The sequence below is a fragment of the Haliaeetus albicilla genome, chromosome 13 (genome assembly GCF_947461875.1).
Source record: "Haliaeetus albicilla chromosome 13, bHalAlb1.1, whole genome shotgun sequence".
Taxonomy (NCBI): domain Eukaryota; kingdom Metazoa; phylum Chordata; class Aves; order Accipitriformes; family Accipitridae; genus Haliaeetus; species Haliaeetus albicilla.
Genome location: NC_091495.1, coordinates 100,099 through 122,931, shown reverse-complemented (window position 1 = coordinate 122,931; position 22,833 = coordinate 100,099). Strand labels below are relative to the sequence as shown.

Here is a 22,833-nt window from a genome sequence, read left to right as displayed (position 1 = left end):
GGCACCGGGACCGGCCGGGAACCGGGGCGGGGGGCGCTGGGGGTGGGTCCCGGGGCAGCGGGGGCGGGGGGGGGGGAACCGTGACAGGACGTACAAAGATGGGAGCGGGGGGGGGGTGCCGGGGCTTTGGGGATCGCGGGGGCGGGGGGGGGTGTCTCTGGCTGGGGGTGTCCCGGGCCGGTGCCCCCCTCTGACCCCCACCCCCCTCCCCACCAGCGCTGGGGAACGTGGGGGGCTCGGCAGGGGCCTGCACCTGCACCTACCGCTGGCCTTGGAAGCCCCCCCCCACCGTGCACCTGGTCCCCCTGGCCCCCTACGTGCTGCGGGTGGATCTCTGCCCCAACCATGTGCGCAGGTGAGGGACCCCCCCGACCGCCCCCCAGAGACCCCCAACACCCCACATCAGTCCCCGGGACCCCCCCAGACCCTGTCCTCAGACCCCAGCACCCTAGAGCCACCCCCCAGCCCCATAGAGTCCCCCAGCTCCCCCCAGCCCCCTGGATGGCCCTCGCACCCCCCCTCCCGCCCCAGCAGCCGCCCCCGCCCCCCCCCAACCCAGCAGCAAAAGAGGAACCAGGAACTGGTGCCCAGGAGGCTCCAACTGGGGAGGGGGTGGGCCAGGGGAAGTCAGGCCCCAAAGATGGGGTCTGGGGCCTATAGATGGGAGGGATCCCCCCCGTAACAGCCCCCCACGTCCCCCCTCATGCCCCATGACAGCTCCTGTGCCCCACAGCAGACCCCAACATCCCCCCCGTGACCCACAACAGTCCCTGTGCCCCACAGCAGCCCCGCACGTCCCCCTCTGTGCCCCATAACAGCCCCTGTGCCCCCCCAGGTTCGTGCTGCCCCACAAGCAGATCTGTGGGCTCCAGGACTCGCCGTGGGTCGTGGAGCTGCTGCAGCTCTGGGAACGCCAAGGTGGGTCCCTGCCCCACACCCCCGCGAGGCGGGGGGACCCCCAGGGCTGCCCCACACCTGGGGGGAACCTTAACCCCTGCCTCCCTTTCTTCTCCCCTGCAGTGGCTCAGAGACCCCTGGCTGGACGCCCGGCTACAGACAGACCGCCAGATGGACGCCCGGCTACAGACAGACCCACGGATGGACCCCTGGCTACAGACAGACCCACGGATGGACCCCTGGCCAGACCCCCGGCTACGCACGGACCCCCAGATGGACCCCCTGCCAGCCCCCTGGCCCCACTGAGCCCCCCAGGCCCAGAGGGACCCCCAGCCAGCCCCACAGTGAAATGCAGCACCCCCTCGAGCAGCTCCCCCCCCCACCCCACTGCCGTGAGACTGGGTGAGGAGCATGGAGATGAGTCTGGGGGGCAGCTCCTGGGGGTCCCCCAGGCCTTGCCCCCCACCCCCGCAGGCTGGATCCACCGGAAAGCTGTGGGGCAGGACCCCCAGATGCCACCGCCTGCTGTGGGGCCAGCCCCCCTCTCTGTGGGGCTGGCCATGGGGGTCATCCTGCTGGGAGCTGGCCTGGGCCTGGTGGGTGTCCTGGCATGCCGGGGGGGGCTGCCAGGGAGCGGGGAGAGGCGGGGGCCCAGGCTCCTCATCTCTGCCTGAGACCCTGATGCCCCTCTCCTGCCCCACAGATGTGGGGCCGGGGTACAACCCCTGTGAACTGCTCTGAGCTGAGTCCTGCCGCCGCCCCTGAGTCCCGCTGCCACCCCCGCAGCATCGGGGGCGGCACCCCCCTTCCCCACCTTGATTAAACAGCCACTTTGCAGCCCAAATCTGTGTCTGTGAGGCGGGCGGGGCAGGGCGGATGGGCGGGAGCCCGGCGCACATGCCCACATGCGTCCGGGACGTGCCCGGCCTGCCCCGCCCCTGAAGGCCACCGCGTCTTCCCTTTATTTTGGCAAGTCCCGTGTCCAGTGCGCGAGCGGCGGGAGGCGGCAGCCACGCGGGCCGGGTCCGCGTCGGCGTCATTCCCCCTCCCTCTGCCGCCGCCGCCTGCCCCCGTCAGGGCTCCAGCATCTGCTCGCAGGCCCGCGCCAGCTCCCCCAGCTTCAGCCGGGCGTAGTCCACCCGGTTCAGCGCCATCTGACAGGCCTTGCGGGCCGAGTAGCTGGAGCCCTCGTGGGGTTGCCCCGTGGCCACCTGCGGGGGGGGGGGGAGGGGGCAGAGATGGAGTGACGTCGCTGTGACCCCGGCCCCACCCCCCCGGCCCCACCCCCTGACCTGGGTGAGGTAGCGGATCTGGGCGGAGAGCTCGGACTCGACCTTCTGGACAGCGGCGCTGAACTGGGCGGCCTGGCGCTCCAGGAGCCGCTCCCCGGCCTTCTCCTTCGACAGCTCCAGGATGACTGAGCCTGTGGGCGGGGTGTGAACCCTGACGTCTCACCCCTCGACCCTGACCCCGGCCTCCCCGCCCCCAAAGGGGCCCGGGGGTCAGGGCCAGGCCCGCAACGTGACCCCAGAGCAGGCCGTGCCCCCCGACCCGGCCCACTCGGGGGTCTCCAGGGGAGAGGTCAAAGGCCACCACCCTGCTGTCACCATGGAGACCGGTGCCTTGCCCCACCCCCGGCCCCGCCCCTTAACCCCCGCCCACACAGACCCCGCCCCCTCGCCCCACAGCCCCTCCCTTAGGAGTGACCCCACTGCCGAGGAGGCCCCGCCCCCGAGACCCGCCCCGTAAGCACCGCCCCCACGGAGGCCCCGCCCCGCCCACCGGCGCTCTGCAGGGAGGCGCCGATCTCGCGCTCCAGCTCCTCCAGCACGCGCAGCCGCTCGTTCGCCACCCCGTAGCCCGCCATGGCCCGCGCCGGCCGCCGTACCCGCCGATTCCGCTTCCGGCCGCGCCTGTACCGCCCTCTCCGCCACACTGCCGCTCCCGGCGCGCGTCACGTGACCCGGAAGCGACGACACGGCCCGCTCTATGCTGCCGCGGCCGCTCTAGGACTCGTCTCGGTGGTCCGCGACCCTCGCGGGGAGGACGGACGGACGGACGGACACCCGGCGGGGCCGCTCCCGCCGCCACCCCCCCCTTTTTCCCCCCAAATCACCCTCTTCACGCCATGATCGACTCAAAGGTTTTTATTTAACCCAGCGACCCCCCCTCCCCGTCCCCAAGCCCCATCGGGGGGGGGGGGGGGGGGAACGGACAGGCCGGGGGGTGTCCCCTGAAACATCTTTAAAAATTAATGTACATATAAACAGTTGGGGGGGGCGAGGGGTAATGCCCAGTCGAGTCCAGTGCTTGGGGGGAATGGGAGGAGGGGGGCTGCACCCCAGGGGGGGCCTGGGGTCCCCCCCTGAAATGCCGCCCCCCCGGGGGACGGGAAGGGAGCGGACCCCCCTTACAGCAGTCATACGGGAAGGGGTGCGCTGGGGTGTTGAGGGGGGGTCCTAGGGCAGTGCCAGGGGTCCTAGGGGGGGCACGGGGGGATTTGGGGGTCCCGGGGTGTCCCTAGCAGAACTGGTCCTCGTCGTCCTTCTCGTCCTTCAGCCCTTTCAAGCGCAGGCGGGCAAAGTCCTCAAAGACGATGTCGTCATCTGGCCCGTAGCTGGGGCGGGGGGGGGAATGACACGGGGGACACCCCAAATTACCCCCCAGCTCCTCTCCAGAGCAGAGTGTCTCAGTCTCTACCCCCCCCCCCAATTTATTTCTCCCCCGGGGTCACTCACTTGGTCTCAAACTCGATGAGGTTGGTGTCGACAGGGGTGTCTGTCTCAGGTAGGGCTGGGGGGAGGCACAGGGTTTTGGGGTGAGGTGGGGGGGGGGGTCTCAGAACCCCCCCCAAGCCCCTGTGCCCCCCCCCAGGTTATCCCTTACCTGACTGTGACCGTGGCGGGGGGCAGGGCTCAGGGGGCTTTGGGTGCATGAGGATGAAGGGGAGCTCCACTGAGACATCCCTGGGGGAAGAAAGGGGTGAGTGGGGGGTCTGAGGGGGGAGTTACAGGGACATGGGGGGTGGGGGGCACGTACCCGCCACGGGCCACCACCAGCTTCACCTTGACGCGATACGACACCAGGATCCCCAAAACCTCCTTGTTCGTTCCCTCCTTGACGCTGCAAGAGAGGGTTAACGGGCGCAGGGGGGGACACACAAAGGACACAGTGCCCCCCCGGGGCATGGGGGACCCCCCTGCACGCCCCCTCCCACCCCACCACGCCCCCTCACATGGTGCTGGAGGCCAAGTTGGTGTCCTCGTGCTTCAGCTTGCCGTCCAGCGCCAACCCCCGCCGCTCCCGGTTGTTGCTGAGCAGGGGGGTCAGGGTGTAGACCTTGCAGAAGGTGGCACTGGGGGGCACCTGGTCCCTGGGGAAGGGGGCACAGGGGCAGGGGTCATCCCAGGGCAGGGGGGCACCCTGGGGACAAAGAGCCGGGGGCCACACCAGGGACAAGGGGCCACCCCCAGGATGAGGGGTCAGGGGTCATGCCAGGGCATGGGGTCACACCAAGGATGGGGCTCAAGGGTCAGCCCAGGGACAAAGGGTCAGGGGGTCACTCCAGGGACAGAGGGCATGGGTTCACCCCAGGTGAGCCACAGGGTCAGGCAGGGTCCCGGGGTCACCGCCAGGCCAAGGGGTCAGGGGAGGAGGGGGGGGGGTTCCAGGGTCGCTCACTCCTGCTCGATCTGGGCCACAGGACACTTGTACTGGGCGGTGCTGAAGAGGCAGATGTCGGCGAACTGCCGCACTGTGGGGACAGCGCCGCGTCACCCCCCGGCCCCCTGCCCACCCCCAATATCCCCCCCCCAGATTCCCCCTCATCCCCGTGTGTGCCCCCCGTACCAGACACTTTGACCCTCTTGATGCTCTTGCTGGAGTTGTTGGTGACATGGACGTTGACGTTCAGGGGCTCCCCGTGATAGTAGAGCTGGGGGGGGCACCAGGTCAGTGCTGCGCCCCACAGCCTGCACCATGGCGCCCCAAACCCTTGCCCAGAGCCCCCCCCCAGGTCCCTGCCCCACTGCTGGGAACCCCAAGCCCCCTCCCCACCATCCCCTGCTCCACATCTGGGACCCCCAAACCCCCCCAGCCCCTGCCCCACCATCCTCTGCTCCATGCCTAGGACCTCAAACCCCCCTCAGCCCCTGCCCCACGCCTGGGACCCCCACACCCCCCAGCCACCCACCTCCTTGTCCAGCGAGGCCTCCAGGTGCAGGGAGCGCTCGGACATGAGGAAATGGCGGGTGGTCTCGGCGCTGGGCTGGGGGCCAGGCTGCTCAGGCGCGTACTGCACTTTCCGGATCACCAGCCGCACTGAGTTCCTGGGAGGGGTGGGAAGGGGGCCCAGACACCTGGATCCCTGGGACCAGGCACCCAGACCCCTGGGTCCCCCTGGAGAGGGGTGCTGCGGGGGTTGGGGGCAGCCAGACCCCTGGGTCCCTCCTACCTTTTGTGAATCTTTTCCTCCAGGGATTTAGCGCAGAACGCCCGGATCTCAAAGTCAACGCCGCAAGCCTGGGGGATGATGGGACTCCCATAATGCTGCTGCCCCCCCCTTCACCCCCAACATTTCACACTCATCTCAATCCCTCCCCCACCACTTCACTCCCAGCCCCAATAGCCCCTTCAAAGACCCATCCTCCCAAATAACATCCAGTCCTATAGCCCCCCCAGAGTCTGGACCCCCCCCCCCCGCCCCGCAAGCTCCCTCTCCTATTGCCCCCTCACCCCCCCAACAACCCCCCTCCCAGCCCCACCTTGCCGGTGTCCTCAGGGCCGGGCTGCAGCGTCACGGAGCAGGGCAGGTTCTGGGGGATCTGGGGAGTGAGAGAGGCCAGGGGGTAACAGGGGGGAGATATGGGGTGGGGGGGCTCAGCCCCTGAGGGTTGGGGGTAGCTATGGGGCAGGGAAGCCCAGGTCAGCGTGGGGCTGGCAACCCCAAAGTGACTAGGGACGAGGCACCCCATGGGCAGCTGCAGGGTAGGGCTCACCGTGAAGGCGAAGGGGTGCGCGGCGGGGCCCAGCTTGCGGAGCAGGCGCTGCTGCAGGCGGGTGGGGGGCCGGCGCTCCTCGGGCAGGGGGGGCACGGCCTGGCGGGTGGCGGCGAAGAGGTCCTTGCGGAAGGACAGGCCCAGGACGTCCAGGTCCTCCCGGCCGTAGCGGAAGGCGCAGGTCAGCGTCACAAACACTGCAGGGGGGGGGGCGGGGGGGTGGCTGTGGGACCCTGGCGTCTGGGGGGGGGGGGGGGGGCCAGGCATCCCCTGGGGGTGTGGGAACCCCCCCATCCTCCCCCTGTCCCTCACCTTTCCGGTCCTTCAGGTAGTCTGGGTCCACCAGCACCACTCCATCTGTAAGGGGAGAGGGGGTCAGGGGGAGGCAAGGGTCCCCCCAGCCCTACGGCAGCCCCAGAGGAACCCAGACCCCCCCCCCCCAGCAGCCCCTCTGCTCCCCCAGCACCCCTAGACCCCCTCAAATCCCTCCCAGCAGCCCCTCCATATGGTCAGGTGCCCCCTACCCGCCCTGTGCTGCCCCCAGGCAGCCCCTCTGCCACCCCAGGTCTCCCTCACCCCCCTGGCAGCCCCCCCAAGCCCCACTCACCCACAGGGTCCACCCGGTCCAAGTGATCCACAAAGTCTCTCTTGCCCAAGTAGACCGTGAGCTGGGGGGGATGTATGGGGGGAGTGGTCAGGCCACAGGGATCCCCCCCAAGGAAAGGGTCAGCAGGCCCCTGACGCGGGGTGAGGCCCAAATTGCACAGGTGTGCCAACACACCCCATCCCCATGGCAGGCTGAGGACGAGCACAGCTCATGTCATGGGTGTCCGATGATAGAAATGGGGGTATGAAACTGGGAGATTGGGGGTCCTCAAGCTCTCCCCGGGAAGGGGGCAGTGGGGGGTGAACCCCCCCAGGGTCTCTCACCTTGCAGTTGGGGCTGGATTTCTTGAACACCCTATGGGGCAAAAAAAGTGGTTAAAATAGTTGTTTTGGGGGTGGGTGTTTGGGGGGAGGAAGGGGTTTGGGGGCATCCCCCAAAGCCGTGCAGCCTCCCCTGCCCCCACTTTTGGGGGCACCCTCCCAAACTCACTGCACAGCCTTCCCCCCCCCACCAGCTCCCCCCAAGTGTGAAACCTACCCCATGACACCCCCCCCCCCGACACGCCCACATTCCTTGTGCTTGGGGGAAAGGGGCCCGAGCCCCCCCGCTAGACTGGGAGGCACTGGGGGGGCCCTGGAGGGGGCCGACCATGGCTCTTCCTGTTTTCTGCCCTGCAGGAAGCAGGGGTGGCTAGCGGCCCCACGGGGCCCCCCCTCCTCTTGGGGGAACGGCTCCCCCCCATCCCCCGGGCCACCAGCAGCAGGGGGGGCTGGTGCGGGGGGGGGGCAGCCCCACAGCTGGGGGGCAGGGGGTCCCCGTTAGCTGTGGGGCTGGGAGGGGCCCCACAGCCACCTCCCCCACTTTGGGGTGCAGAGGGCCCCCCCCCTCCTCCTCCGCGGTCAGTGCTTCCTCCCACTCCCGCTTCCTCCTCCTCCTCCCCGGGCACTTCCCCTGCCCAGCCCCCCCTGGCTGGGGGTTGGGTGCTGCCCAGGGGACCCAGGCGTCCGGGCACCCCCCGCCGCCCCCCCCAGCGGGGTCCCAGCCCCCCCACAGCCGTGTCCGGAGAGGGGGGAACCCCGGCGCATCCCTGGGGGGGAGCTGTCACTCACTCACCCACCCACCCCCGCGCGTTGGACGCGTGCGGGGCCCCCTCACCTGGTGCCCGCCTTCTCCCCCATACTGGGGCCGGGTGGGGGTCCCGCGGGGGGGGATCCCGGGCCTAGGCGGGGGCGGCGGGTCCCCGGGCCCGGCTGTGGGGCACGGCGGGCCGCAGCGAGGCCATGACCAGGCCCCGGGTCACGTGGCGGGGCGGCGCAGCCAATCCGGGGGCGCAGCGGGGAGGAGGGGGGGCGACGTCACGGCGGGGGGGGGGGTGGGCGGGGGGGGGGGGGTGGGCGGGCGGGGGAAGTGACCCCTTCCGGGGCGCCCGCGCCGCGGCGGTGTCCAGGCTCCCCCTCCGGACCCGTTCCGTGGCCGTTTCCAGACCCCCCCCGGGGCCGTTTCAAGTTCCCCCCCTGGGCAGTTCCTGGGGCGCGGGGGCGGTTTCACGCCGCCCCCCTCCGCAGGCCGTCTTCAGGCCCCGCCCCGCCCGGCCCCGCCTCTCCCCAGGCTCCGCCTCCCCGTGCGGCGTGACGCCATCAGACGGCGCCTGGGCGCGCGGCGGCGGCGACGTCTGCGGCGGTGATGGCGGCGGTGGCGGCGGCGCGCGCCCCCGCCGCGCCGCTGCTGGAGGCGCTGAGCGCGCTCCCGCCCTCCCGGCGCGCGCTCCCGGGGCTGGTGCGGGGGCTGCGGGACAGCGCGGGCACGCAGGTGCGGGACGGGCAAGGGGGAGCACCGGGGCCGGGAACGGGACCCCCCCCCCCGGGCACCGGGACCCCCGCCCCGTGATCGGGACCCTCTCCCCGGCGCCAGGAAGCCCTCTCTCGGCACCGGGCGCCCCCCCCCCCCCGCCCGCCACCCCCGGGACCCTCCTTCCCGTCCCTGTCCCGTTAGGGCCCACGTGACTCCCGGTGACCCCCGACCCCCCTCCCCGCTGCCCCGTCCCTCGTGACTCCCCGCCCTCCGCATGACCCTTGGGGACCCCCGCGACCCCTGACCCCCTCGTGACCCCTGACCCCGTGACCCCAGAGCGCCCAGGCCATCGGAGGCCTCGTCGGCGTCACCAGCGCCCGCCTCGGCTCCATGAAGACCCGGTGAGTGATGGCCACTCCGGCCAATCGGGGCGCGTGGGCTCCTCCGCGGCCATCTTTCTCGTTGGCTGCTGTCCCGGGGGCGGGGCAAAAAGTGAGGCGTGAGCCAATTGGAAAGCAGTGTCAGTCTGTTCACGCGGGGGGTGGGCTCGTTAGCCAATAGGAACGTGCTTTCAGGTCACAGTTGTGTGGCCGGTGGCCACGCCACAAACCGGTCAAAAGAGGTTTTGTCTTTGGGGGGCGTGGCTGCATGGCCAGGTAGCCAATCGGAAGGAGAGTTGATGCGTGCACCACGCCTGCCTGCCTAGTCCTGCTTCTCATTGGTTGCTTTGTCATGGGCGGGCCGGACTAGGTGAACAGGCGGCCAGTCAGAAGCTCCCTCAGCGCCGCACCCCCGGGGTGCTCTCTCCCATTGGCTTAGCAGAGCTGCTAGTCAGCAGGGGTGTGTCCTCCCTGGACCACACCCACAAGCTCTCTTTTTCTGTTGGCTGCCTGACGCGTGGTGGGTGGTACTAGGTGGGACAGAGCCCAATCAACAGGGATTCCCCTCCCTGGTGGGTGTGGCCATGCAGACAGGCAGCCAATCGGGCCTCGCCTGTGCACTACGCCCTTACTGCACTCCCTCCCGTTGGTTCCCCTCACTTGGGGGGGTGGGGGGGGTGGCGCTAAGTGGCACCGCAGCCAATCAGAAGTGTGATCCCCTCACGGGTTGTGGAGGGCGGGCCTAGCCATTGGCCGGCGGGGGGGCCGCGGGGGCGGTCCCCGCGTGCGGCAGCCAATGGCGTTGCAGGTTCGAGGGGCTGTGCCTGCTGTCGCTGCTGGTGAGCGAGAGCCCGACCGAGCCCTTCCAGCAGCACTGCCTGGGTTGGCTGCGCTGCCTGCAGCACCTGCTACAGGTGGGGGGGGGCCCTGGGGGGGGGGGTCCCAGGGGGATGGAGGGGGGCCTGGGGGAACTGGATGTGTCCCTGGGGGGAGGGTCCTGGGGCACTGGGGGGGGGGGTGTCCGTGAAGGGGTCCTGGGGGGCAGCACTGCCTGGGCTGGGCTGAGCCAGGGCAGCGGGTGACTGGGCGCACTGGGAGGGCATGGGGGCTGTGCCAAGGAGGGGCTCTGCTGACCCCTACTGCCCCCCCCCCCTCCAGTCGCAGGACCCGGCCCCCACCATGGCGTTGGGGGTGGCCGTGCTCCACGACCTCCTGCTCTTCTCCTCCCAACTGCCCGAGCTGGCGCGGGACATCGGCACCAACCACATCCCCGGGCTGCTCACCTCCCTGCTGGCCCTCAAGCCTGAGGTGCAGCTGGGGGGGGGGGCATGGGGGGCCAGGCAGGGGCAGGGGGGACACGAGTGGGGACTGGGGACGATCGCACAAGGGCTTGGGGCGAGTCTGTGAGGGGCTGAGGGGGGTCACAGAGGGGATGGTGATGTCTGGGGGGGGGCATGGGGAGCTTATGGGGGGCTGAGGGAGCCCAAGGGGGGCACATGGAGGTCCACGGGGGAGTTGGGGGGCACTGAGGTGGGCTGTGGGGGGCGCACAGAAGTTCTGAGAGAGTCTGGGGTGGCACAGAGGGTTGGGGGCATGGTCAGGAGGCACAGAGGGGTGGGGGGATTCTTTTCGGGGGGCTTTGGGTGACAGATGGGGGGGTGAGGAGGTGACACCGGGGGCCGGGGGGCACACGGTGAAGTTACGGGGACATGCGGGCAGCTGAGGGGGGCTGTGGGGTCACAAGGGGTTGGGAGGGAGAGCTTGAGGGGGCACGTGAAGGATTTGGGAGGGCTTGGTGGGGCACACAGGGGTCTCGGAGCGGGGGCGGGGGGAACGGGACACTCGGGCTCTGTGCCTGCCCTGCTAATCCCCCACCTGCAGTGTGAGGTCTCCACGCTGGAAGGCATCAAGTCCTGCATGACCTTCTATCCCCGGGCCTGCGGCTCCATGCGGGTGAGAACCTCCCCGGTGATTTGGGGGGGGTACATGCCTCGCCCCCGCCTCAGAAGGCTGTGGCAATGGAGGGACTCGTGCTCTCTGTCGTCCCCCCCCGTCACCCCATTGTCTCTCCTAGGGAAAACTGGCAGCATATTTCCTCTCCCGCATTGACTCCGAGTCCCCGCAGCTGCAGCAGGTAGATGGGGCAGCTGGGGGGGACAGACACCCTGAAATTGTTCTTGGGAGGGGGGCGTGTCATGGCAGGTTGAAGGTCTGGGGCTGTTCTGGGGGCTGAGGGAGTCCTGGGGGGCAGGGGGTGGACATCCTGGGGCCTGTGATCGGTCTCAGGGGGCTGGGGGGGGCAGTTGGGACCCCTGGGGGGGGGCTAGAGCAATGTTTGGGGGCATCCTAGGAAAGATATATGCACCCCAATAGGGTCCCGAGAAGGATGTAAGGCATCCCAGGGAGACCAGATGAGCCCTGGTGTGGTTTGGGGGGGGGGGGGCTGGGACAGCCATGGGAGGGCCCTGGGGGGGCCAGGGCAGTCACGGGGGGACCAGGGGCAGCTGGAAGGGCTGGGGCAGCCCTGGGAGGGCTCATAGGGGCTGGGGGTCTCTGGGGTGCCGGGGCAGTTCTTGGGGTGTCTGGGGCAGCCCGGAGGGGAGGATGGTGGGGGTCCTGACACGTACTCCCCCCCCAGCTGGCCTGCGAGTGCTACGCGCTGCTGCCGGCCCTGGGCCGGGGCTTCTCGCAGGGGCTGCGGCACACAGAGTGCTGGAACCAGGAGGTGCAGGGGCTGCTGGCCACCCTGCACGGGCTGCTTGGGGCACTCTTCGAGGGCAGCGAGACCGGTGGGTGGGGGGTGGGGGTGGGCACGGAGGGACCCTCAGGCGGGTTTTGGGGGCTCCGGGGGCAGGGACAGACCCCGAGGTGTGGCTTTGGGGGGCTCTGGGTCACGGAGAGAGCTCGAGGGGTGATTTTCAGGGCTCTGGGCCTGTAGAGAGACCCTGAGAGATGGTTTGGGGGACATGGTGGGGGGCTGTGAGGACAGAACCCTGAGGGGTGTTTTGGGGGGACACTGGGTGGGTGGAGAGACCCTGAGGATAGGTTTGGGGGGCTCTGGGGGCACGGAGAGATCTTCTGAGGTGGTTTTGGGGATATCGATGGGGTGGCAGGGACCCTGAGGGGCATTTTGGGGATCTGTGGAGACCGATGGACCCCGGGGGGTTCCTGGGGGTGCCTCGGCGCTAACACTGCCCTCCCCAGACCCACTGCCCTATGAGGGGCCGGGGGTGGAGATGCTGCTGCCGGCCCCCCAGGACGGGGACACTGGCTTTGTCCTCACCCTGCATAACCGCTTCTCGGGGCTGGCCCGTGTGCTCCAGCTCCTGCTCAGGTACTGGCCCCCCCTCCCAGTTCCCGGCCACCATCCCAGCCCCCCAGCTGTGTCTCCTGGACCCCCGGCCTCCCCTGACCCCTCTTTCCCTGGCAGCAAAGAGTTCGTGGCACCCGTCACCGTCCCCGTCCAGGACGTTTTGGACCTCATCTGCCGTGCCCTGAACATCACCAGCAAGAACATAGTGAGTGCAGCGGGGGATTGTCCGGGGCAGCTGAGCCCCAAGCTGTGTCCTTGGGGCTGGGGCAGTGGGGGCTGAGGTCCCCCCGCTGCACTCCTGTGGCCTCAGGGCTGCGTTCAGGGGTGCAGGCGGGACACCTCGGATTCCAGCCTTGCTCTGTCCCCCCAGAACTGGTTTGGGGATGGTCCTCTGAAGATGCTGCTGTTGCCGTCTGTCCACCTGGACATGCTAGATGTGCTCTCCTCCCTCATCCTGGCGTGAGTCTGGGGGAGTTTGGGGGTGCCTAAGGATGCAGGGGATTGAGCTAGAATGGAACTGGGATGCACTGAGGGGGGGAACTGTGGGGCTTTTGGGGGTACTGGGGATACTTAGGGCTGTGCTGGGAGGGAACTGATGGGAACTGGGGGCTTTTGGGGGCTTTGGGAGGCACTGGAGCTGTGCTGGGGGGGACTGGGGACCCTGGACCTGTATGTGGAGGGAACTGGGGTGAACTGAGAGGGAACTGGGGGTGCTCGGGGGACACTGGGAACTGTGGGGCTGTGTTGGGAGGGAAGCGGGGTGCATGGGGAGGGAAGGGCTGTGCTGGGGGGGGGGGGTTCCGCTGCACAGACCTGATGCCACTCCGCAGGTGTGGGGCGCGCCTGGTGCGCTGGGGCAGCGTCCTGGGCCGCCTCTTCCCCCAGGTGCTGAGCGCCTGGAGTGGTGCCCGTGAGGCCGTGCTGCCGGGGCAGGAGAAGCCCTTCAGGTACTGGGGGGGGGGGGCCGGCAGGGGCTGCCCTGCAGCAGGGCTGGGCCTGGGGGCACCCCTGTGGGTCCCTGCTGTTCCTGGGGGGCTGGGGGGGCTCTTGTGTCTGTCCTTGATGTCCCTGGGCAGCTGGGGGCACGTGGGGAGGTGTGGGGGTCCCTGGGGCGGCTGGGGGGATGCGGGGAGGTTTGGGGGTGCCTGGGGCGGATGGGGGGACGCAGGGAGGTTTGGGGGTCCCTGCGCCCCCCCTGACGCTCTGTGCCCCCAGCGCGGTGCGCACCCGCCTGTACCAGGTGCTGGAGCTGTGGGTGGAGGTGGCGGGCGCTGCCTCGGGGGTGCTGCAGGGCCCCGGGGCCCCTGGCGAGGTGCTGCTGGCCCACCTGCTCAGCGACATCACCCCCCCAGCTGAGGGCATCAAGGTGAGCCCCCCCAGACCCCCGAACCGCCCCCCCCCGCCCACAGACCCCCGATACCCCCTCTTCTCTCTCCTCCCTGCAGCTGAAGGCAGACCCTAAACCCAGTGCCCCGAAACGGCCCAAGCTGGGGGACGGGGGGGATGCCCCTGCCCTGCACCGCAAGCTGGAGCCGGCGGCCAACAGCGATGTGTGTCGGGCCGCCCTGCGAGGTATGGGGCGGGGGGGCCGGGAACCCCCGGAGGCACGGGGGGCTGCACGCCTCCCTCCGGGCTGAGGTGGGGCCTCGCTCGTCCCTTTGTGCCGCTCTGTTGTTGGCGGGGGGTCAGGGGAAAGGGGACCCCCCGATCACCTTGTTGTGGCTCACTGAGACCCCAATCAGTGTTGTGGGGTGGGGGAAAGGGAAGCCCCCCCCCAGATCGCCCCATTGCTGACCCCCGTGTCCCCCCAGCGCTGCGTCGCGCCATCCTGACGGGAGGGCCGCTGATCAAAGAGGAGACACACCGGGTAAGGGGATGGGGGGGGAACGGGGCTCTGTGGGGCTGGGGGGTTACTGGGTTGTTGGGGAGCAGGTGTGGGGCTGGGGTGGTTCTTGGGGGGCCTCGAGGGTGGGTGGGGGCGAATGCTGGGAGAAGGTGGGGCTCTTGCTGGGGGTGGGGCTGGTAATGGGGTCTGGGGGGGGGTCTTTGTGGGGCTGCGGCAGCTGATGTGGGAGCTTACGGGGCTGGGGCAAGTGGGTGGGGGGGGCAGTTAATGGGGGTCTCTATAGGGCCAGGGCAGTGGTGGGGTGATCGGGGATACGCGCTGGGGGTCCCCACGGGGCTGAGGGGGGCTGTGCCCCCTCCCCTGACAGCCCCCCTCGCCCATCCCCTCGCCAGCGGCTGCAGGAGCTGGTGGTGCCGCTGCTGCTGCGGCTGCCGCAGACCGAGGTCCCCCCGGGGCCCCCAACCGCTGCCGCCGGCCCCCCCGGCACCCCCTATGCCAGCCCCCCGTGCCGGGCCGCCCTCTACCAGCTGCTGCTGGCCCTGGTGCTGGCCCCCGCCCCCGCTGGGGCCCCCCCGCTGCACTGCGCCCTGCGTGCCTTTGGCCAGGGCCAGCGCGACCCGGCCCTCCAGGTGAGACGGGCTGCGGATCCCCCAGTCCTTGCCTGGGACCCCCAGGGGCCCTGGACCCTCCCCAGGCCCCCCCCCCCCCCCATCCCAGAGCTGGGACCCCTAGGGTGTCCCCATCCCCCAGGGACCCCTTATTCCTCCTGTCCCCCCCCCTTTTATCCCTCCCGGGTCTGCCTCGTTGCCCCCCCATTTCACAGCAGGGATTCCCAGGGACCCCCCCAGCCCTTAGTAGAGACCCACGTGGGTCACGACCCCCTCTGAGAACCCTCTGTCCCAGAGCCGGGATCCCCCCATCCCCCCTGGGACCCCCTTATCCCATCTGGGTCCCCCCATTTCACAGCCAGGACCCCCCCAGGCACTCCTAAAAGCCTTTGTCCTGCAGGCGGGACCCTGGGAGACCCCCTCACCCCGCAGCCCGACCCTGTGGGACCCCCCACATCGGGGAGCCAGGACCCAAGGGCCCCTGTATCTCCCCAGAGACCCCCAAAGCCCCCCCTGTCCCTGGTCTCCCCCCCTCTCCTGGCACCCCACTAACCCCCCACCTCCCCCCCCCCCCCCCGCCAGGTCTCCTCCGTCTGCACTGAAGCTCTGGTGGTGGCGAATGCCCTGGCCCGGCCCTGGGTGCCCCCCCTGCACCCCACCGCCGTCCCAGGGCCCCCCCCGGAGCCCCCTGCCCCTCCCTTCCGCCCCCTGCCACCCGCCGCTTTCCCAGGGGTGCCCCGGGCCGCCCCCGCCAATCCGCTGGGACCCCCCCGGCTGCCGCCGCTGGCGGAGGAGCCCCCCGGGGAGGCCCCCCCCGGGCAGCCCCCCACCGCCCCTGGGGGCGAGGAGGAGGGTGGTCCGGCGGGGGGGCGTCCCCGGCGCCCCGTCTTCGTGCACTACGACAAGGAGGAGCCCTCGGATGTGGAGATCTCCCTGGAGAGCGACTCGGACGACAGCGTGGTCATCGTTCCCAAGCGGGGTGCCCCCCCCTCGCCCCCCGCCCCCAAGAGTGGGGGGCCCCCGCCGCCACCCCCCTCGCCCCCGCTGGCTCCCCCCGAGCCCCCCGAGGAGCCGGGCCCCCCCCCACCGCCCCCACCACCCCCACCGCCGCTGCCCCCCGTCGTCCCCCCGGCCGCCCCCCCAGAGCCGCCGGGGATCCCCGGGGAGCCCGACCCTGCCGTGATCAACATCAATAGCAGCGAGGAGGAGGAGGAGGAGGAGGAAGAGGAGGAGGAGGAGGAAGAGGAGTTCGGGGAGGAAGAGTTCTTCGAGGAGGAGGAAGAAGAGGAGGAGGAGGAGGAGGAGTTCGACGAGGAGGAAGAGCTGGGCGAGGAGGAGTACGAGGAGGATGAGGAGGAGTACGAGGAGGACGAAGGCCTCACCGAGGAGGAGGAGGAGGAGGAAGAGGAAGAGGAGGAAGGGGGTGCTGAGGAGGGGCAGCCTCTGCCGGTGCCCGAGGAGCCCCCCCCGCCCCCGGGGGACACCGGTGCCCTGGTGATGGAGGTGGATGAAGGCCATCTGCCCCCCCCGGCCGGGGGGGAGGAGGTGGAGGAGGAGGAGGATGAAGAGGAGGAGGAGGAGGGGACCAAAGCCCCACAGGAGGGGGGGGGGGAAGAGGGGGAGCCCCCCCCGGGCATCCCCGAGCCCCCACCCCCCCTCCTGGAGCCCCCCGAGGTGCCACCCCCCACCCTGGATGCAGCCCACCCCCCGCCGCACCCTGAACCCCCGGGGGAGGCCGGCAGCCCCCCCCCAGCACCCCCCCAGCTGGAGGAGGAGCCCCTGCCCCCTGCGGACAAGGAGGAGGTACCAGGGTGGTCCGGGGGGGGCGTAATTTGGGGGTGATGGGGTGAAAGGGGGGCAGTTTGGGGTAAGAGGGGGCAGTTTGGGGTGAGAGGGGGGCAGTTTGGGGTAAGGGGGCAATTTGGGGTGCTGGGGTGAGAGGGGGGCAGTTGGGGGGGTGAGGCAGTTTGGGGGAAGAGTGGTGCAGTGGGGGGGGGGGAAGGGGCAGTTGGCCCCCCCCCGACCTCCCTGCCCCCCCCCCCCAGGCGCTGGACGAGACGGCCACCATGCTGGCGGATTTCATCGACTGCCCCCCAGATGACGACAAGGCCCCTGAAGCGGCCCTGTGACCCCCCCAGAACCCCCACCCCCCCCCAACAGCGAGACGTGGAATAAACCCCGCCCCCCACAGCCCCGTCTGTGATTTTTGGGGGGGGTCGAACTACAACTCCCGGCGTGCTTCCCGGCTCTACGCGCGCCGCGAGTGATGCAACCAGGTGGCGCCGTGCGGGCGCGTCGCGAGTGACGCCATCTCCGCGCCCCAGCGGCGGCGCCATGAAGCCGCCGCTGCGGCCCCGCCTGGCCCCGGCCCGGTACGTGACGGGCCCGGGGGCGGCGGCGGAACCGGAGCGGCCGCGGGCGGCCTGGTCGGCGCGGGAGAAGCGGGCGCTGCTCGCGGCGCTGCGGGCTCAGGCCGCTCTCGGCCTCCCCGACGTGCAGCCGCGGCCGCTGCGGGAGCGCCTGCCCCGGCGGAGCGAGGCCGAGGTGGGGGCGACGGGGCCGGGGTGCAGCGGGGACGCTCGGGGGGGAGGCCGGTGCCTGGGACCCCTGGGTGCGGGGCGGGGCGGTCGGCCGCCTGGGATCCCGGTGGGGGGGGGTAATACGGGGGTCTCCGGAGACCTGCGTCAGCGAGGGGTTGTGGGGACGTCCCGGGGGGGCTGACGTGGGGATCCCCGGTCGATGGGGGTCTCTGGGGGGTGTGACGTGGGGGTGCCCGGACGCCTGGGGGTCCTTCGGGGGGGGTGTGATATGGGGGGTCCCTGACGCTGAGGGTCCCTGGGGGGGCTGACGCGGCGGTCCCCAGCCGTCGGGTTCCCGGGGGGAGTGGTGGCCACACAAGGGGGTCCGGGATCCACTGCCCCCCCCCCCCCCCCCCCGCCCCAGGAGCATCCCTGTTTGTCCCATCGGCCACAGCCCCCCCCCCGGGCTGGATGCAGTGTCCCCCCACCTGCTGGGAGCGCAGCCCCTGACACCCCCGCCCCCCCCCCCCCCCCCCAGATCCTGTCATTCCTGTGCCGGCTGCGGGGCCGGGCAGCACGGGAGGCCGTGCGCACCCAGTACCGGCACTGCCTGGAGCAGCAGCGGCGACGACGTGCCCAGGTCCCAGCCCCCATCGAGGTGAAGGGGGGGGACCGCGGGACGGGGGGTCCCTGCCCCGGGGGGGTGGCTGGGGCCCGGTGTCACCCCCCCCTTTGCCTTCCAGGTGTGGCTGGAGCTGGCCGAGACGCTGGCAGAGGGGCTGGAGGAAGCGACGGCAGCCGCCTTCTCTCAGGTAAGGGGGTTTGAGAGGGGTTTTCCAGGGGGGTGGGGGGCAGAAGAGACAGCCCTCCCCTCCCTGGGCACCTCTCAGGGCACATCACCCCTTCCCTGTCGCCATGTTATCACTTCCAGGTCCTCACTGTTGCAGCCACGGAGCCGCTGAGCCTTCTCCACTCCGTCCCCCCGCATCCTGCTGGCACCACGGCGTCACCGGATCAGGGGGGGTCGGCACCGGGGGACCCTGCGGCCCCCCCAGCCCCGCAGCCCCACGCCCCCGGGGCCTTCACCGTTGACTTCCAGAGGGTCTACGAGTACCTGGCACGGCTCTGCCAGGGTGGGAAGGGCCCAGCGCTCCCTCCTGGTGGTGAGTGGGGGACCCTGATGCCAGGAGGGTGTCGGGGAGGTTGCGGGATTTGGGGCCCCCCTGTCAGTGAGGGGGGGCTCTGGGGTCCCCTGGCTGCTTCTGGTGTCGTGGGGTGGTCTGGGTAGGGGGATTTGGGGAGCAACGGTGGGGGGAGAGCAGGGAGGGCCTGGGGGTGTTGTCCCACACTGGGGGGTGTCAGTCCCAAACCAGAGGGCCCCAGCATTGCTGCTGTCCCCACCGTGGGGCTGGCACCCCCCCGGGAGGGAAGGCGTGGGGTGGGTGGGGGGTCCTGACACCGTGTCCCTCCCCCCCAGAGTCGGCGGTGGTGCTGGCACTGCTGGGCTCCCTCCCCCAGGAGCTGGGCGTCCTCGACCGCGCCGCCCTCCACAGCCACCTCCGAGGGACCTACGGCGCTCTGACGGCCCCCTGCTCCCCGCAGATAGACTCCCCGGCCCCCGGCACGGCCCCCAGCGCCCCCTCTGCCCCCAGGACCCCTGCAACCGGCTGGAGGGGGGTTGGCCTCTGCCCCCTCAACCTCTTCCTGGTCCCACTGCGGCTTCTGGCCCGAGTGGAACCCTCGGGGTGAGCCAGGACCCCCCCCTCCCCAAAGAGTGCCCCCCCCCCCCCCCCCCCCAGCATGGGGCTGGGGAATAAAGGCTGCAGTTCGCCTGGAGTGGAAGTTTCTGGAGTCATTTGGGCACTGGAACAAAGGGGGGGGAAAAATGACTGTTTCTGGGGTGGCAGTGAGGGGGACCCACCTGGGAAGCACTGGGAGGCCTTAGGAAGGGACTGGGAGGCACTGGGTTGGATTGGGAGGCACTGGGGAAACGATACAGCGGGTCAGGGCTGGGAGCAAGTCCCCTACCGCGTGCGCATGCGCCGCCCTCCTAGGCTAGGGCGCATGCTCGCCACGGCGCATGTAGTCCCCGCCCCCAGTCCCTCTCGCGCATGCACAGAGTCGCTGCGTACGGTGGCCGAGCAGCGACAGGCCGAGCCAAGATGGCGGCGGCGGCGGCGGCGGCCGGCGCCTCTTCCTCCGCGTCGGGGAGCAACGGGGCCGGCGGGATGGAGGTGGACGTGGCAGGTACCGCCCGCGGGGCCGTCCCGGCACAGGGGACCGGCGCCACCGCCCCGGGGCTGCGGGACCGCGGCGGGACGGCCCGGTCGCTACCCAGGGCCGCGCTGCCTTCCTCTGGGCCCCGCCCCCCGCGCCTTTTCCCCGCCCACAACCCCGAGACCCCGCCCACAGCCCCTGGAACCGCCCCCGCGCCTTTTCCCCGTCTACAACCCCGGGACCCTGCCCCCGCGCCTTTTCCCCGCCCACAGCTCCGGGGCCCCACCCCCGCGGGACCCGCCCCGGCCGGTGACCACACCTCCTCAGGCCATTGCTCCGCCCCCGTTCCCCATGGCCCCGCCCCCGCCCCAGGTCGTGCACTGTGACCCCGCCCGCACACACCTGGGCCCCGCCCCGGCCCCGCCCCCCATCTGTCTATCATCCCGCTGACGGTGTCCCCGCAGCCGCCCCCTCGGTGATGGCCGGGGGGGTGACGGGCAGCGTCTCCGTGGCCCTGCACCCCCTCGTTATCCTCAACATTTCCGACCACTGGATCCGCATGCGCTCACAGGAGGGCCGCCCCGGACAAGGTACCTGCAGCCCCCCCGCGCCCCCACCCCGGTCCCTACCGCTCCCCTGTGCCTCCCAGAACCCCCCACGGCACCCTGGGGTCCCCCACAGACCTCTGGGGCCCTCCATAGCCCCCCCCAGTGGTTTCTGTGGCCCCCCAGGGCCCCCCACAGCCCCCTGCAGCCTCTCCAGAGCCCCCCACAGCCCCCTGCAGCCTCTCCAGAGCCCCCCAGCAGCCCCCCCAGCCCTGCAGGGTCCCTCACAGACCCCCTGCAGCACCCAGAGTACCCCTTTGGTCCCTGGCCTGGTCCCCATGTCCCCGAGGGGGTCTCCACATGCCCCCCACAGCCCTTGGCCTGGTCCCAGCTGGTACCTGGGACTGGTTTGGGCCCCCTGCCCCGCCCCCCCCAGCATAAGGCCAAGGTCAGTGCGGGCTTGGGTTGGACCCGTTGGTGGTCCCCAAGCCCCAGTGACAGTCCCCTGTGTCATCCCCCCCCCTCCCCTCCCCTCCCCAGTGATCGGGGCCCTCATTGGGCGGCAGGAGGGCCGCAACATCGAGGTGATGAATTCCTTCGAGCTGCTCTCGCACACGGTGGACGGGCACGTCCTCATTGACAAGGAGTACTACTACACCAAGGAGGAGCAGTGTGAGGGCCGGGGGGGGGGTCCTGGGCTGTCCAGGGGGGTCTTGGGTTGTCCTGGGAGGGTCCTGGGGGGGGGTCAGGTCTGGCCCGGGGGGGGTCAGGTCTGGCCCAGGGGGTCCTGGAGGGTCCTGGGGCTGTCCTGGGGGAGGGTCCTGGGGCGTTCTGGGCTGCCCTGGGGCAGGTCCTAGATTGCATTTGAGGGGGTGTTTTGGGAGAGGGGTGATAGGGCCTGTTGGGGGAAGGGGTAGAGATGGTGTCTGTTTACTGCCCTGGGGAGGGTCTGTGGGGTCCCCCTCCCTTGTCCACCCTCTGGCCCACTCAGGGCCCACCCCCGTCCCTCCCCAGTCAAGCAGGTGTTCAAGGAGCTGGAGTTCCTGGGCTGGTACACGACTGGGGGCCCCCCCGACCCCTCTGACATCCACGTCCACAAGCAGGTGAGTGGGGGGGGGGGCTGGAGGGGGGTGTGTGTGTGTGTGCACCCCATCCTGACACTGCTCCCTCTGTCCCCCAGGTTTGTGAGATCATTGAGAGCCCCCTTTTCCTCAAGCTGAACCCCATGACGAAGCACACAGATGTGAGTGGAGGAGAGGTGGGGAGGAGTCCTGGCGCATGGGGGGCACCCAGGATCCCCCCCCCTAGTGTGGGGCTGGGCCCCCAAAAATACATCTCTTTCTCCTTCCCCCCCAGCTGCCCGTCAGCGTCTTTGAGTCTGTCATTGACATCATCAACGGGGAGGTAAGTCAGTGCTGGGGGGGTGGAAATGGGGCTGGGGGGGCTCCTGGGGGTCCATGGGTTGCCTGGGGCCATGGGGGGAGGCTGGGGGGGACCCCAAGGGTGTCATGGGGCAGGGGGAGTGTTCCAGGGAGCTTGTTTAGGGTCCTGGGGAGGGCTGAGAGTTTGGGAGGGGGACACTTCTGGGGTTCCAGGGGAAGTTACTCAGGTTGGGGGACACCGCTGGGGGTCTGTGGGGCTCCAGTGCTGCCATGGGGAGGATCCGAGGATAAATTGGGGCTGGAGAGGGGCCCAGGGGTGTCACTCAGGGGGATAGGTCTGGAGTGGGTTGTTGAGGCATAGGGATTCTGGGGGTGCAGGGAGGGTCCGGGGGGGTTGGGGAAAGGGAGCCGTGGGGCTGTCGTGCCCCCCCATGATCCCTTTTATGTCCCCCTCTCCCCAGGCCACGATGCTCTTTGCAGAGCTGACCTACACCCTGGCCACCGAGGAGGCAGAGCGGATCGGGGTCGACCACGTTGCCCGAATGACAGCAACTGGCAGCGGGGAGAACTCCACAGGTTGGGGATATGGCCGGGGGTGGGGAGGACAGAGATGGGGAGCGTGGAGGGCAAGGTGGGATGGGGATGGGTCCCAGGGCCGGGAGGCGGTGCAGAGAAGCGGGGGGCTGGGGACGTGGGGAACATGGGGACGGGGGCACAGGGACAGGAGGACACAGCTCTTGGGCTGCCTGGAGGGGCTGGAGCAGCCCAGGGTGGGTGGCTGTAGGGACATGGGACAGGGGGTACACATGTCCTTGACCCCCCCCCCAGTGGCTGAGCACCTCATCGCCCAGCACAGTGCCATCAAGATGCTGCACAGCCGGGTCAAGCTGATCCTGGAGTACGTGCGGGCCTCCGAGGCTGGTGAGTCGGGGACAGGGCTCTCCCCATTGCCCAGGGAGGGGGGACAGGGCTCTCCCCATTGCCCAGGGAGGGGGGACAGGGCTGTCCCTGGGCTTTCCCTGCTCTCCTGGAGCAGGTTTGGCCCTAGGGTGTCCCCAGGGAAGGACCGTCCCCCAAGAGGGGCTCTGGGAGGGCCCCAGGACCGTCCCCAAGGCTGACATTGTCCCTGCAGGCGAGGTGCCCTTCAACCACGAGATCCTGCGCGAAGCCTACGCCCTGTGCCACTGCCTGCCTGTTCTCAGCACTGACAAGTTCAAGACCGACTTCTACGACGTGAGTGATGGTTGGGGGGGGTCCTTGGGGAGCTGTGGGGGTGGTGGTGGTCAGGTGCCCATGGCCCTGTCGGGGCACACGGCGGGGACAGAGCTGTCTCCTTTGCCACCGGTGCTGTTGGTGGCCCGTGCGCTACTGCAGCCGGGGGTGGGCAGATGCAGCTTGGGGGGGGGGGGGCCTCAGCAGTGCAGTAACCCCCCAATCCACCCCCGCCAGCAATGCAATGACGTGGGGCTGATGGCGTACCTGGGTACCATCACCAAAACCTGCAACACCATGAACCAGTTCGTCAATAAGTTCAACATCCTCTACGACCGGCAGGGCATCGGCCGCCGCATGCGGGGACTCTTCTTCTAAGGGAGGGGGGGATGCGACACTGAGGACACCCCCAGCCAGGCCCTGAGCCGCCCCCAGGGCTGGGGGACCCTACCCCAGGACTGTGCCCCCCCCTCCTGGAGGCCCCCCCAATAAATCAGCTCCAGGCTGGGAATTGTAGCT

The 22,833-nt window shown here is 70.3% G+C and overlaps 5 protein-coding genes across 7 annotated transcripts; 3 read left to right on the top strand and 2 right to left on the bottom strand.

Moving 5' to 3' along the window:
- Window positions 1–1,741: 1,741 nt before the first annotated feature.
- On the bottom strand, window positions 1,742–2,826 carry MED11 (mediator complex subunit 11). The gene is made up of 3 exons (XM_069799672.1): window positions 2,680–2,826; window positions 2,190–2,320; window positions 1,742–2,108 (listed from the first exon to the last, which is right to left on the bottom strand). The coding sequence occupies exons 1-3, from the start codon at window positions 2,762–2,764 to the stop codon at window positions 1,971–1,973; spliced, it is 354 nt and encodes a 117-aa protein (XP_069655773.1). The 5' UTR covers window positions 2,765–2,826; the 3' UTR covers window positions 1,742–1,970.
- A 203-nt stretch (window positions 2,827–3,029) lies between these two features.
- ARRB2 (arrestin beta 2) lies at window positions 3,030–8,003 on the bottom strand. The gene is made up of 15 exons (XM_069799668.1): window positions 7,657–8,003; window positions 6,825–6,855; window positions 6,502–6,562; window positions 6,207–6,251; window positions 5,895–6,091; window positions 5,661–5,720; window positions 5,351–5,418; window positions 5,090–5,225; window positions 4,747–4,831; window positions 4,579–4,651; window positions 4,133–4,270; window positions 3,937–4,020; window positions 3,784–3,863; window positions 3,636–3,690; window positions 3,030–3,514 (listed from the first exon to the last, which is right to left on the bottom strand). The coding sequence occupies exons 1-15, from the start codon at window positions 7,677–7,679 to the stop codon at window positions 3,418–3,420; spliced, it is 1,233 nt and encodes a 410-aa protein (XP_069655769.1). The 5' UTR covers window positions 7,680–8,003; the 3' UTR covers window positions 3,030–3,417.
- Window positions 8,004–8,124: 121 nt separating this feature from the next.
- PELP1 (proline, glutamate and leucine rich protein 1) lies at window positions 8,125–16,618 on the top strand. The gene is made up of 17 exons (XM_069799662.1): window positions 8,125–8,310; window positions 8,629–8,693; window positions 9,481–9,586; window positions 9,831–9,980; window positions 10,554–10,625; window positions 10,747–10,806; window positions 11,311–11,461; window positions 11,877–12,006; window positions 12,103–12,190; window positions 12,356–12,444; window positions 12,816–12,932; window positions 13,201–13,351; window positions 13,431–13,557; window positions 13,797–13,852; window positions 14,224–14,460; window positions 15,022–16,242; window positions 16,485–16,618. Exons 1-17 carry the CDS (start codon window positions 8,185–8,187, stop codon window positions 16,566–16,568), a joined length of 3,030 nt encoding a protein of 1,009 aa, XP_069655763.1. The 5' UTR covers window positions 8,125–8,184; the 3' UTR covers window positions 16,569–16,618.
- Window positions 16,619–16,740: 122 nt separating this feature from the next.
- On the top strand, window positions 16,741–18,947 carry SNAPC2 (small nuclear RNA activating complex polypeptide 2). 2 transcript variants are annotated; one of them, XM_069799660.1, is made up of 5 exons: window positions 16,741–16,983; window positions 17,497–17,616; window positions 17,702–17,770; window positions 17,890–18,121; window positions 18,436–18,811. In XM_069799660.1, the coding sequence occupies exons 1-5, from the start codon at window positions 16,774–16,776 to the stop codon at window positions 18,705–18,707; spliced, it is 903 nt and encodes a 300-aa protein (XP_069655761.1). In that variant the 5' UTR covers window positions 16,741–16,773; the 3' UTR covers window positions 18,708–18,811. The 2 variants fall into 2 exon arrangements, with proteins under 2 accessions (XP_069655761.1, XP_069655762.1); XM_069799661.1 differs by lacking the exon at window positions 17,497–17,616 and having other exon boundaries at window positions 18,436–18,947.
- An 81-nt stretch (window positions 18,948–19,028) lies between these two features.
- On the top strand, window positions 19,029–22,825 carry COPS6 (COP9 signalosome subunit 6). Of its 2 annotated transcripts, XM_069799658.1 has the most exons (10): window positions 19,038–19,205; window positions 19,640–19,765; window positions 20,261–20,392; window positions 20,735–20,823; window positions 20,901–20,963; window positions 21,077–21,124; window positions 21,564–21,678; window positions 21,931–22,023; window positions 22,235–22,335; window positions 22,552–22,825. In XM_069799658.1, exons 1-10 carry the CDS (start codon window positions 19,070–19,072, stop codon window positions 22,690–22,692), a joined length of 1,044 nt encoding a protein of 347 aa, XP_069655759.1. In that variant the 5' UTR covers window positions 19,038–19,069; the 3' UTR covers window positions 22,693–22,825. The 2 variants fall into 2 exon arrangements, with proteins under 2 accessions (XP_069655760.1, XP_069655759.1); XM_069799659.1 differs by lacking the exon at window positions 20,261–20,392 and having other exon boundaries at window positions 19,029–19,205.
- The last annotated feature ends 8 nt before the right edge of the window (window positions 22,826–22,833 follow it).

Bases quoted from the DNA above. Each gene is read 5' to 3' on its own strand.
- MED11 (XM_069799672.1), bottom strand. From the start codon at position 2,764: ATGGCGGGCTACGGGGTGGCGAACGAGCGGCTGCGCGTGCTGGAGGAG. The intron at 2,321-2,679 runs GTGGGCGGGGCG...CCCCGCCCACAG, and splicing joins CGCCTCCCTGCAGAGCGCCG to GCTCAGTCATCCTGGAGCTG. The intron at 2,109-2,189 runs GTCAGGGGGTGG...CCCCCCCCGCAG, and splicing joins AGATCCGCTACCTCACCCAG to GTGGCCACGGGGCAACCCCA.
- ARRB2 (XM_069799668.1), bottom strand. From the start codon at position 7,679: ATGGGGGAGAAGGCGGGCACCAG. The intron at 5,721-5,894 runs GTGAGCCCTACC...CTCACTCCCCAG, and splicing joins CGCACCCCTTCGCCTTCACG to ATCCCCCAGAACCTGCCCTG. The intron at 4,271-4,578 runs GTGAGCGACCCT...CCCCTTCCCCAG, and splicing joins GTGGCCCAGATCGAGCAGGA to GGACCAGGTGCCCCCCAGTG.
- PELP1 (XM_069799662.1), top strand. From the start codon at position 8,185: ATGGCGGCGGTGGCGGCGGCGCGCGCCCCCGCCGCGCCGCTGCTGGAG. The intron at 8,311-8,628 runs GTGCGGGACGGG...CCGTGACCCCAG, and splicing joins GGGACAGCGCGGGCACGCAG to AGCGCCCAGGCCATCGGAGG. The intron at 9,981-10,553 runs GTGCAGCTGGGG...CCCCACCTGCAG, and splicing joins TGCTGGCCCTCAAGCCTGAG to TGTGAGGTCTCCACGCTGGA.
- SNAPC2 (XM_069799660.1), top strand. From the start codon at position 16,774: ATGAAGCCGCCGCTGCGGCCCCGCCTGGCCCCGGCCCGGTACGTGACG. The intron at 16,984-17,496 runs GTGGGGGCGACG...CCCCCCCCCCAG, and splicing joins CCCGGCGGAGCGAGGCCGAG to ATCCTGTCATTCCTGTGCCG. The intron at 18,122-18,435 runs GTGAGTGGGGGA...CCTCCCCCCCAG, and splicing joins CCCAGCGCTCCCTCCTGGTG to AGTCGGCGGTGGTGCTGGCA.
- COPS6 (XM_069799658.1), top strand. From the start codon at position 19,070: ATGCACAGAGTCGCTGCGTACGGTGGCCGAGCAGCGACAGGCCGAGCC. The intron at 21,679-21,930 runs GTTGGGGATATG...CCCCCCCCCCAG, and splicing joins CAGCGGGGAGAACTCCACAG to TGGCTGAGCACCTCATCGCC. The intron at 22,336-22,551 runs GTGAGTGATGGT...CACCCCCGCCAG, and splicing joins TCAAGACCGACTTCTACGAC to CAATGCAATGACGTGGGGCT.